The 13454-nt window shown below is 34.5% G+C and overlaps 1 protein-coding gene and 1 long non-coding RNA gene across 7 annotated transcripts in view; one reads left to right on the top strand and one right to left on the bottom strand.

Annotated features, from left to right (window-relative positions):
* Positions 1-13454, bottom strand: part of LOC111095295 — a 72998-nt gene that overhangs the window by 10078 nt on the left and 49466 nt on the right. Inside the window, exon 2 of the long non-coding RNA XR_005357291.1 lies at positions 3530-3594. This is a non-coding gene — a long non-coding RNA (uncharacterized LOC111095295). The remainder of the gene's footprint in view (positions 1-3529; positions 3595-13454) is intronic.
* Positions 1-13454, top strand: part of KLHL5 (kelch like family member 5) — an 88152-nt gene that overhangs the window by 28481 nt on the left and 46217 nt on the right. For all 6 annotated transcript variants that reach the window (XM_038533476.1, XM_038533475.1, XM_038533474.1 and 3 more), the window contains 3 exons: positions 5162-5344; positions 7637-7773; positions 8522-8718. In XM_038533476.1, the coding sequence (XP_038389404.1) occupies positions 5202-5344; positions 7637-7773; positions 8522-8718 (477 nt within the window). In that variant the 5' untranslated portion in view covers positions 5162-5201. The remainder of the gene's footprint in view (positions 1-5161; positions 5345-7636; positions 7774-8521; positions 8719-13454) is intronic.

Raw genomic sequence — 13454 nt, 5'->3', positions numbered from 1 at the left:
AATCCTCTCTTTCTTTGCATCTCCACAGTTTCTAACAACTGGTGCGATATCGCATAATAGGAGTTGCTCTGTAAATCGTTGATAACTTGATTCTGTTTGATACTTGCCTCTTTTCTATGTTTAGGTGTTTTTCTGACTTACAAGTTCATTGCCTACTGCAGAGGGACAATAGGCTAAAAATTAAATGTTTCGTTATAGCCTGCAAATATTCAGCAATGCATAGTTCTCTGCAGTGAACATCTCCTATGAAAGATTTTAATGATTTACCATCCTAGTAACATCATATAAATAAAATGAAGCAGAGAGGTTAGATGTATTCCCTCTATAATCATGTAAAAGATGGAGTAGAATATATTGAAAGAAGTATATATTAAATGCTCCATAAATGGCCTATTCCCAAATATTTGTATTGTGTGTTGTGATGTCTGTCAGGTTTACTAAAAGACCACTTTAATTAGGAAGTATGATAATTAATTATAAAATTGATAATGCTGGGGATCATTTTTTTAAAAGACAACCAACCAACCAACCAACCAGCCAAACAGCATTATGTAAAGACAAAAGATAGGCATTTCCATTTGCCATTGAAAACCTAGGTTCTACCAACAGTAGTTTACCTTGACTATGTATTTATTGTGTGCTAGAGCGGTGCATTCATCATTTCATTTAATGATTCCCCCATGAGGTATCCACTAAAGAAAGTACCATGTGTTACTTATTCCCGTTTTGCTATTGGAAAAAGTTAATAGAACTTTCTGCATTGACAGAAATGTCCTATATCTGCACTATTCATTTTGGCAGCCATTATCCTCCTGAGATTGAGTATTTGAAATATGACTCGTCTAACTAAAGAACTGAGTTTTTAACATAATTGTAATTAAATTAAAATAGCACAATGAGGCTAGTGGTAATTGTATTAGACGGCACAGCTCTAGAATTTTCCTAAAATGTTCTTAACCACTACACTACACCTCTCCAATTCAAATCTCCAAACCAAAGCACATAATAGGAAAAGAAGTAATAAGGAAATATTAATATTGTAAATTACACGGAGCCATAGTATTAAAAGCAGTCTGATTAGTCAGGGATATAGATGTGACCTTTGTTCCTTGGAAACCTAAAAGACATCTTGTTCTCATACCCAACAAAGGGGCAGCCACATAGCGGTATTTTGTCTAAAATTCTTAATTCTCTTTTCTTTCTGTGAGATTACCTTCATTCATATTGTACTATCATTCTCCTTTCGTACCCTTAGCCCTTGAGCTCACTGATACCTTAAGGGTAAAGGCCTAAGAATTTCCATTTATTTGTGAGTGGTTTGGGCAACACTCTGAAGGCTTCCTGATCCTAGCTTTGTAACTGGCTGCCTATGTGTCTTTAGTGGATTACTTTGTCCATTTTAGGCTTCAGATTTTCTCATCTCAAAATAAGGGAATTGAATTAAATGCATAGGTTCCTCCTAGATGTAAAAATTCTGTATATAATTTTTTAATGGCCAAGATCCTGTAATTGTATAGAGATGCAGTAATTTTTTTTAGTAAATTCTTGTATTATTAAAATTATATATATAAACTCCCAAGTTTCTTAAAAACAAAACAAGAAATGCCAGAAAGCTGTGCAGCTCTTCAAGTCTTTTTTTTTTTTTTTTTTTTTTTAAGATTTTATTTATTCATGAGAGACACAGAGAGAGGCAGAGACACAGGCAGAGGGAGAAGCAGGCTCCATGCAGGGAGCCTGACATGGGACTTGATCCCCAGGTCTCCAGGATCAGGCCCTGGGCTGAAGGCGGCACTAAACCACTGAGCCACCTGGGCTGCCCCACTTCAAGTCTTTTTAATAGCTCTGTTTCTTTTTCATGCTCCTTTTGTGAATGGGTGGCTTCACTTTTCCATAGGATACAAATCAGAAGCCTGCATTCCTTTTGTAGCAGTGGATGGAAGTGATTTCTGTACCCAGAAATCTCAGTGAATTAATTGTCACAATGAAATAATATCCTTATTTAACATATGATGGCAGTAGAAGTCTTGAAAGCAAATAACAAAGTTTGAAATGTTATTTTAGAAAAATGTTACCGTTTGTTAACATGTTTAGATATAAATGATTTTTGATGTTTTACCTTTATGCTCATTTTAAAAATAACAAATATTCCATTAAGTTCAACTAGTTCATTTAAAATATTTAAGTCAAAAAAATTCAGTTTACACATGTTTGAAATAAAGTATCTATGGTATAAAGTGGTGCTTTGAACCTGTAAGTTCATCACATGCTAATTTGTGTAATCTCTTCCTCAAGTATACACCACTGCTTTTCAGCCTGTGATGTGTGTTCAGATCATCTGTAGGGCTTTCAAAAAATGTAAGTTCGGGTTCCATCTCAGACGTAGTGAATCAGTCTTAGGGAATGAGGCTCTGAACACAGATGCTGAAAGTGTCCTCAGGCTGTTCTTACTCATTCCAGAAGTTAAAGAGCCAAGCATCCTGAAAGTTCTTGATAGGAAAAGGTATTGCTGATTTATTAATTAGGCTTATATACCAACATCAAAACTAGCCTTGTAATCCTATTATAAAATTCTATTCGTCTTTCAAAAGTTAACACTGATTAGCATTTATGTTTGGATGATGGCAATTCATCACTCAAAAACATTCAACTAACTCAAAAACATTCAACTGTCTTGCCACCAATAAGAATTTAATATAAGAAATGTAATACAAAATATAGGAACCCTAAGAAAGAAGTACTTGATTTCCTTACTTAATCTTGTTCTTGAAAGAATTTGTGGTTTATGAAAATTAAAAATTCTAATTTTCTTTCATTATTAGATTAGTAAAACTCTTCTAATCATTTGTCAGTATTTTGACAATATAAAACTTCATTTTATTGCAATATGTTTTAAATCTTCAAATTGTTCTTCACCAAAATTACCATCATCTGTCATTGCTCATATTATGTTTTCTCCTAGATTTTATTTTATTTTTTTTTAATTTTTATTTATTTATGATAGTCAGAGAGAGAGAGAGAGAGAGAGAGAGAGAGGCAGAGACATAGGCAGAGGGAGAAGCAGGCTCCATGCACCGGGAGCCCGATGTGGGATTCGATCCCGGGTCTCCAGGATCGCGCCCTGGGCCAAAGGCAGGCGCTAAACCGCTGCACCACCCAGGGATCCCTTCTCCTAGATTTTAAAATGATTTTTAATTCTCATTCATTTCTGTAAGCAACCTATAATTACACATTACTCAATATAGTTTTATAATAATTCTCTTACATGTTGAGTATCTTATCCTGGGTTTTCCAAGTCCTTACACCAATAATATTCATAGTGTATAAACACATGCATTCCAGATAATATATATTTTGCTTGTATTATTGTTATTGACAATTATTTTCCAAGAACATTTTTGTATGCATTACATATTTGTATGCATTAAAAATGTGTTGGGTGGGAGAATTTAGGTAGAGTTTCTGCTGAAATGGATAAATCTCCATACAATGCGAGAATTCTTGTGAGTGTAACTTATGTGAATGTTCTTACCTGGGTGACCTTCCATGTGTATGTTTATCTGTTCCTTCCTCTAAGCCCTCCTCTTCACTCAGCTCCTGTAAAGAGAAAGAAAGCACGAGAAAGGAACACCTGCTCTTAGCCACGGTACCCTGGACGTGATGCAGTTTGTTTCCATTATAAGACCACACCTGTCTTAGAGAGGCTGGTAATGCGGTCTAGTTATATTCTCCAAAGAAAAAGAAAAAGGGCTTTAAAAGTGAACACATAGTGGTCTCTGTGACAGCCCTGTCTCTGTCATGAACAAACTGCGTGACTCCTGGCAAAGCACTTAATCTCCATGGCTTCCCTTCTCTACTTTAAAAGTGAAAGATCCAGTGACTTTTTCTTTTTTGATAGGATTATTAAATGTTTATATTAAGAATAATCTCAAGATACAGTGAGGATTGAATCGACAAAGCATTTGTCAGAATCATAATATCCCTAAAAGTGGATCTGACAAGAAATGAGAATTAAGTTATGGTGTTATTGGTAGTTAATTGCATAGCCAATGGATGTTGATTACATGATTCAAGTGATCTGGTGGGGGACGGTGCAGGGAGGGGTAGACCTAGGACTTAGTTCCTAATAGTAACCCTTTTACTTTTTCACCATTTCCATCAGTAAATCAAATGAAACCATAGAACTCCTACTTTCAAATTAATGATTTGGAAATTTCATATAATGTTTAGATACCTAAGTTAGGCCATCAGATTTCTTTTACCTATAATATAAGTTACAGGTTATCTGGGCTTTTGAAGACAGGCTAGAGAGTCAAATGAATTATTTGTAACATTGTTTTTATTACAGTATACGTTGACCCTTGAACAATGTGGGAATTAGGGACACCAACACCCATACAGTAAAAAATCCACATAGAACTTTTTACTCCCTGAAAACTTAACTAGTAATAGCCTGCTCTTGACTGGAAACCTTACAAATATTATGAAGAGTCCATAAAATTTTTGTGTTTTACGTATTATATACTATATTCTTACAATAAAGTAAACTAGAATAAAGAAAATGTTATTAAGACTAATATAAGGAAGAAAAATACATTTTTAGTACTGCACTATGTTTATTGGAAAAAATCCATGTATAAGTGGACCCAGACAATTTAAGCCCATATTGGTCCAAGGTCAACTGTGTTTTATGTTCTAACAGTTATCCTATAAATGAACTGTGGACTATAACCCATTTTTAAGTTAAGGATGGCTTGGACTTATGTTTCTAAAATAGTTTCATTGCCTTTCTGCTTCCAAAGAATGATCTCTTATACCCTTAAATATAATGTTAGGAGATATACTATCATTATGAATATAGCTTGGCTCTTTTTCAACAGAGAAATTATTTTGACCAGCAAAAAAATCTCAAAAATAGACACCACAAAGAATATATGTAGTAATTAACTAACATGTCACATTCACTCACAATTTTTACAAGACACACCTAGAATTTGAGCCATCATTGAATTTAAAAGCCAAAAATGATGAATGATTACATGTTACTATTGACTGGCAGCATTGATGACTTCTAGTACATTTAAAGGTTTTTAAAGGACTTGATAGAAAAGATCTTTTCAATGTGATAGCAATATTTCAAAAGATGTGTTGTCTTTCTTTTCAGGACTTCCAATAGTAGTCAGACATTATCATCCTGCCATACTATGGAGCCATGTTCATCAGATGAATTTTTCCAAGCCCTTAATCATGCTGAACAAACATTTAAAAAGATGGAAAACTATTTGAGGCATAAACAGTTGTGTGATGTAATTCTAGTTGCTGGTGATCGCAGAATTCCAGCGCATAGGTAATTGTTTTCTAAATCTCTATATGTGAGAAATATTTCCATACTAATTTACTTTTATGTACATTGAGATATTGCTCCAACTAACTATTCCATACGCTTTTGGAAAGGGATATCTTTCATGGGATTTCTATGAAGAAAACAGTGCACATGAAATTATTATATATTAAATGACCCCAAAAGAGTCACTTTCCTTTGTAGAAACACAAAAACAAAACACACTGACCTCAGATCAGTTAGTATTACTTGGTATAGATTTCAGCTTCTATGAGCAGTTTTTCTCTTAAATTCTACCAATTAAATAAGCAAACTCAATGGAAATTTGAGCTGAATATTTAGAAGCAGAAAACCTAGTGGAATGAAATGGCAAAAATTGCAGTTTTAAAATAGCAACATCTATCCCAACTTCTATTTCCTGATCTCCAAGAAGTAAGAAAAGCAGTGATGTTAGGGAACAAAAGCCTTTAACACAAATAAAGTACTATCTTTTTTTAAATAAGAAAAGAGATGTTTAATAAAGAACAATTCATTATGTTTCTTTTGATAATTCCATATTGAATTGTTCTGTATTAATCACTGTTATGACCCCTACGGGTTTTTTTTAAATGCTTTTAAAAACTAATTACATTCTGTCCCAAAGATTTTCTTAAACTTTCCAAAGTGGAAGTGAAATCATTAGGAAAAAATGGGCTTGGTCTTAGTTCCCAGTGATTCAGTGGGCATACATTTATTGAGATGCTATTAGAACATGACAAAAAGTTTGTGTTATGAGCGTGGGTTTATTAGAAAAGATGAAGATGCCTCAGCCTGCATTTTATTAGAAAAGATGAAGATGCCTCAACCTGCATTTCAGAGACATCTCAAATTCTTTGTTTCTACAACAGAGTTCATTACTTCACTACCACATATGTGTGAACTCTTACCATCTCATTCTGGTTACCAGTGGCAGAAACTGCAAACTGGTCTCCCTGTTTTTACTCTCTTCCCCTACATTCTGTTTTCTGCAGCTATCTGAGTGATCCTTTAAAATAGAACTCAGATCTGGTCACTCTTATGATCGAACTTTCCAGTGACTCCTCACATTACTGTGAGAGCCCAGTGGCCTGTGTGATGGCCATTGCCCTCTGACATTCTGTCCTTGCGCACTCTGTTTGAACCGCATGTGTCCAAGGACCTAGAGCAGTGCCCAGTACTTATTAGGTGTGAATTTCTTTAGTGAGTTGATGAATAAATAGGCAATTCTCAGAAGAAACCTGAACAATCAATATCCATTTGAAAAGATCTGTAGTCTCACTAGCAATCGGAGGAATGAAGATTAAAATGACAACGAGACACCATTTAACACATTGCAGATGGCCAAAAATTTTAACATCTGACAATGTTGTGGGAAAGTGTTCTCTCTCGTACAATGCTGCTGGGGATCTAAATTGGCACAGCACCTTGGAGAGCAATCTGGCAAACCACCCCGCAGTGTACTCCTGGGACGGAGGAGAATGGAAGTAGAGGGGAACGCAAGGGAGCTTCAACTGTTCACTGTTCATATTTCTTTAAAAATAAATAAATACATACATACATACATACATACATAAAGTAAATCTATATAAATGTGCCAACATAGAAATATCTCCAAGACATCAAATAAAATCTACATTTCAAAATGTATATTTATAACCTATTTTTGTTCATATAGGGCTATCAAAAATCTGGTCAGAGATGTACCTAATATATAATAATGTACTATTATAAAAATATTATAGTTTTGTAGTGTTATAACAAAAGTATTATCATTTGATGACAAAATGTGAACATTATAATAATAATAATAAATCACAAAAATTAAAAACAACCTGCTAAAACCATTCTCAAGTTTCTCCCATATGTCTACTACTTCTACAGTTAAATTGAATAAAAACAAAAACCAAAAAAACCTTAGGTTATTTCCAAAAGGGGTAAACAGAAAATAACCTTTATGATTTTTTTCTTTTTTTATATAGTCAGTTTAACACTGTGGGCTTTAGCTTTTCTTCTGGATGTTATAAAATGGTATTTGAGTAATGAATGGGTAAATCATTTACCTCAGCAGAAAATTTTCAGTAATGGTAATTTATTACTCCATGGAAGGAACTAGAGCATAAAGCAATTTGTCAAACTTAAAATGCATTTCCCAGTACCATGCACTTTCTGTGGGTAACAAATTTTAAAAAGAGAGGGAGAGAGAGAAGAAGCAGTATTTATTAATGAACATCAACTTTAATGTGGTCACTGATTTTTTTTTTTCTTCTGGTACGTTCTCAGATTGGTGCTCTCCTCTGTCTCGGATTATTTTGCTGCCATGTTTACTAATGATGTCAGGGAAGCAAGACAAGAAGAAATAAAAATGGAAGGTGTTGAACCAAATTCACTCTGGTCTTTGATTCAGTATGCATATACAGGTAATAAATCTGAAAACATAAATCTAAAACCTCTTAAAATTATGTTGTATAATTAGATTTCAGGTTCCTGCTTTTAGTAAAGCCTGCCATACATAGCTAACAGTGAATTCTGCTATTGTAATCATCACTCCTGGTGATACCTTTATAAAAGTTAAAATCTCTATATTAGAATCTTTAAAACTGTTGTTAAGGGTGGCTCACTAGGTTAAATGTTTGCCTTCAGCTCAGCCCATGGTCCCAGAGTCCCGGGATGGAGCCCCCCATCAGGCTTCCTGGTTGGCAGGGAATCTGCTTCTCCCTCTCCCTCTGCCTACCACTCCCGTACCCCCACTTGTGCTCTCTTTGTCAAATGGATAAATACAATATTTTAAAAATGAAATAAAATGATTGTCATACTTAGCCTTATGATTGGTATTTTTAAATGTTAATATAATAATTAGATGACTTATATAATGTTTTTAAATTATTGCACCTAAAATTTGAGAGTTATATATAATAGATATGCTACTTAATTAAAGCATCATTTAAAAATTCTGAAAATAAACCATTAGTTTTTTATTTTAATAGAAGTCACAGAACTAATCATGTTTTTTCACATTTTGTACTTTGTCTTTTCAATCTGAAATCATCTAGGTCTAGAATTCATATAAGGAGCTCTTGTGTAGAATTATTACTGTTAACACTGATTATTTTATACATCAAAGTTAATACAGTTCTATGGTTCATGGAATGTCTTTTTGTCATTAAGGCCGCCTTGAATTAAAAGAAGATAATATTGAGTGCCTGCTGTCTACAGCTTGCCTCCTTCAGCTTTCACAGGTTGTGGAAGCTTGCTGTAAGTTTTTGATGAAACAGCTTCACCCATCCAACTGTCTTGGAATCCGTTCTTTTGCTGATGCCCAAGGTTGTACAGATTTGCATAAAGTGGCTCACAATTATACTATGGTATGTATTCTCTGAGAAGCAGAAAGTCATATGCTCTTTACCTCATTCCTTAATGCTGCAGGTTTATCTACGTGCTGCTGTTTTCCCATGGCTCTGCCACACGTCTTGAGGTTCAGGTTCACTGTCTATTGCAGAACATTTTCATTGAGTTATAAGGAGAGAACACCAAGTAATATTTCTCCTGGATCTATGAGTCCAGCCTGAGTTGTTACAGTTGCTAAAAGGCAGAGCAGTGGTCAAGGACTGTCCTATTCAAGATTTTTCAGATCTACTGCATTGCAGAGCAGGATTTCCCCTACGTTTTACTTTGTAGCACTGGATGAATTTCAGAATGGCCCACATATTTACAGATGGAAATTGGTGACAGTGATTGTGGGGTATTGGTGCGGTACAGACAATAGGATCAAAGGGAGGCTTTTTATTAAAAAATTATATGTAAGAAGTGATTATATGTAAGATTATATGTAAAATAATTGTAAGAAGACAATTGTAAGATTATATGTAAGAAGTGTTTTTTAGCTATGTAGAAAGATGTTCTTATGAATTTAAGCAAATTATGTGCTCAAAATAAATCGCAGAGGAGGTTCTCATTCAGACTCAGGAGGATAATGGATATAGATTGATCTAGGATAGCAAGAAAAGAAGGGCATATTGAGGGCATATTGTTAGGACCAGGCCCCATAATCTTCATAGTACAGGGACATGGGGAAGTGGGGATATCTGGATTTTTAAGGAATGACCATCTTGTTACACTATGGCAGTTAGGTCTTCCCAGCTGGGCAAAAATCGAAGACTATTGCTTTAAATCCTGAAATTAGGGCAATATAGCTCTTAAGAAAGAATGTGAACATTCTCACAAACATACCAGTTATCCATATTATTGATTGTATCAAAATTAAGAAGATGCTTTTGTCTACCTTTTCCTCCATTCTTCCATTAAGTTGGTTTGTCTGTGAAGAGACTGACAAATACTTTAGGAATTTTTCACTACAGAAATAGAGATGTGAAAAATGATAAGAACAGATGTTTACAACTCTTGGGAAGGATAATTCTACCTCCTTCATAAGCTCAAAATGAGGATTAAATGAGTTAATAGAAGTGTCGCACTTAAAATAGTGATTGACACACAGTATCCCCAGTCAATAAATGATATCCTCATTGCTGTTACCATCATTGTACAAATTTACTCTATTCAATACATAGAATTGGATGTGAGTGAACAAAAGCCCTCATACAAAAGGCAATACCAGATAGACCTAGCATCTTCTAAATTCAGTCTCATGGAAGATTTTTCCCCACCTACGTCTGTATCTTTCCTTGCAGATATCTCATTTTGACCTTAAACTTTAGGTTCAAATAATTTTAGGAGTAAGATGACTAAAATAAAGCTGGGTTTCTTTTCTTCAGAATCAGTTTATCATTTAAGTAATATATCTTTCCTAAAAAAGAGTTTTATTCACATGAAAACATTTGTATGCATTTTGGTCACTCCTGTTGTTTACAGTAGAGGCACAGTGGCTGATAGATATAAAGGCTTAGATATAAGTTTAAATTGGCTATTTTTTTTTAAAGATTTTATTTATTCATGAGAGACACAGAGAGAGAGAGAAAGAGAGAGGCAGAGACACAGGCAGAGAGAGAAGCAGGCTCCATGCAGGGACCCCGACATGGGACTCGATCCCGGGTCTCCAGGATCATGCCCTGGGCCAAAGGCAGGCACTAAACCACTGAGCCACCCAGGCTGCCCTTGGCTCTTTCTTTTTATTATTAAAGTAAAGTTCACATGCAGTGTTATTTTAGTTTCAGGTGTACAACATAGTGATTCAACAATTCAATACATTATACAAGGCTTACCATGATAAGTGTAGTTATGTTCTGTAACCATACAGAGTTTTTACATTATTATTGATTTAGCTCAATGTTTTTAAAGCTATTTTCATAGCCAATTAGTTGAGTGTTTTTTTGTCTCAAGGCTATTATCTGACATTATTCAGTTTCAACAGAGGTGAAATTTAATTCTAATAACAATAAGTCATTTAGTGGCAGATTGTCTGATTTGAATTGTTGCTATGGGAACCCAATGAAAATGTATACCAAAATTCAATCTTCAATTTAAATAAATCCCTCAGTAATTTCATTTGCTTAAAAACTAATTCCAAATGAAGAAAGGGCATAATGCTAGCAAGTGTTTGGTAGCATGATAGCTATTTATATCACAAAATAGATTTTTTTAAGTTTTAATTTTAATTCCAGTTAGTTAACATACAGTGTTATATTAGTTTCAGGTGTACAATTTAGTGATTCAGTAATTCCATATATCACCCTGTGCTCATACAACAACACAAAAAAAGATTTAAAATCTGAAGTAAGCATAATGCCACATAGTGAATTCAGTTGTCACAATCAGTAAATGTTGCACGTACTTGGGACATTCACTCATCCTCTATGAATACAGGTAGGAAAGAATGAGGAGTTCCTTCTTATAATCCTGAAATCTAGGAGCTTGTTCTTACTCTGACTGCCATTGAATGTGACCTGGCATGAGTCCTTTAACCTCTGCCAAAAGTCTAACACTGGGTATATCATTACAAATAATTAATGGCATTATGGATTTGTGAAATAAATATAAGCATTTAATTTTGAATTTTTGAATTTTGGTTCTCAACCTAGAAGAAAAGACTGAATTCTGCTAAAATACCTGGTGTAACACCAAGTAATACTTTTGAAAAACACTCTGTATTTAACCTTGAGTTCAGTTGTTGAGAGACTCAATTTTCACTTAAAATGAATTGTACTAGGTCAGAATGGGCACAGTTCTGAAATAGAAAATCAACAAATAAATAATAATATATATAATAGTTCTTTTCTGCTTGAATTAATACCATTGCATTGGTAATGCCATTAATACCATTCGAATGCAAAGCAATAGTTGTATCAGTACGGTCAGAATGGTGTAAATGTTATAAATATTGATTATATTGTACACTACCATTGAGCAATTAGAAATGTAGATTATTTTGATTTCTTGAGAATCTTACTTAACATTATATAATAAATGTGTTTCCATGTATCTATATGATCTTTGTTTTTGAAATGTTTAATGCCTGCTTAATAGCCCATTGAGTTACAACCCCCTATAGCTGGACCTTTAGGCTAATTCCCATTTTATACTATTATAAATAATAATACAGAGAAGCATCATTAGGGAAGCATCAGCTTTTTTTTTTCCTCTTGTGAATTATTTATTAAGGATTAAACTGCTAGTAGGATAACTGGTTGAGAGCTTCAGCATTTTTATAGCTCTTGCAATGTGTTACCAGATTATTTTATAATGTCAGTACACAGTTGAGTAGAACAGTTTGCTTGAAGCCAACATTGAGGTTTTATTAAAATATATTTCTGAAAATGATAGTCATTTAAAATAGATACATTTGGGCATTTTTAACAAATCGTGATGAATTGAAGCAATTGAATTTAGTTAATTATTCATGTATGGCTTCCTGTTAAGAATTTCTAATAAAGGAATTTCAACCCAAGATATATTTTAGATCAGTACCTAATTTGGGTTACTGCAAGGTATATGGGACATATAATTCTCATTTTAATATAGAAGATAGTTACTGGTAATCCTTATCTCTAGCTCTAATTTAAGTGGCCTTAGCTATTTCACTAAAACCATGTATGCTGAGACAGCCACAGCACACTAGGAAGTATAAGAAAAACATCAAGGGGCAATTTGTGTAGCATTTGCATTTATATTATAGCTAAGTAAACAATCCATGCATTAAGACTTGTAACCTGTACTCCAGAGAGTAAATTTCCCATATCTTTGGATTGTTTAGCATAACAACCCAGTAAAAGTCATTATCGCACAGCTAAAGTCATTTCTGTCCCCCATTTCAAATTATAAGGAGCCTAATTCTAGTAGTATCTGCAACTGAATTATCTTCAGTCCAAGGTCCTGGAATCCCAGTACATTGTATGTTAACACTTTTGCTTTGGCTCTTTTTCTCTGAGATGAAAAGAACTTCAGACGTAAATCAGTTTAGAAATTTTTAAAACTGACCTAAAATGCTTTGTGAACTACATTAAAACACTCTTCAGGCCAAGGCCAATCAGAGCCAGGATAGCCCTAAGTATATATAGTCTTCTCTGGGCAGTTGGAGAAGATTTTTGTGGTACAGGATGGTCCTGGGAAATCCAGCCTGCCTGGCAGCCATTTCTGGGTAAGAGAAATCTTCATGACTCACCCAGGTAACTGGCTGCACTATAAACCAAATTCTTCAGCAACCACAAATGTAACTAGACTTTGATGTCAGACTATCCTACATCTCAGAGTCTAATTCATTTTTTTCTACCCTCCACCTCCTGAAAGACTTGCCAGAACTATTCTCTAACTTGAGCAAAGCAAAACCTAAAAATCCCGGCTCCATTTTTAAAGTGTCCCAAATGGTAAGGGCGCCTGGGTGGCTTAGTCAGATAAGTGGCTGGTTCTCGATTTTGACTCAGGTCATGATCTCAGAGTCCTTGGATCAAGCCCCACATCAGTCTCCATACTCATCGGGGAGTCTGCTTGAGGATTCTTTCTGTCCCTCTCCTTCTGCCCCTCCCCCTGCTCAAGTGCTATCTCTCTTTCTCTCCTCCCCCCCCTCATAAATAAATCTTAAAAAATATAAAATGTACCAAGAGGTAAAATTTAATTCTATTGATATGGAGACACTTACAGTGTAACAACA

The sequence above is a fragment of the Canis lupus genome, chromosome 3 (assembly GCF_011100685.1).
Source record: "Canis lupus familiaris isolate Mischka breed German Shepherd chromosome 3, alternate assembly UU_Cfam_GSD_1.0, whole genome shotgun sequence".
NCBI lineage: Eukaryota > Metazoa > Chordata > Mammalia > Carnivora > Canidae > Canis > Canis lupus.
This window is presented reverse-complemented; position numbering and strand designations above follow the sequence as displayed.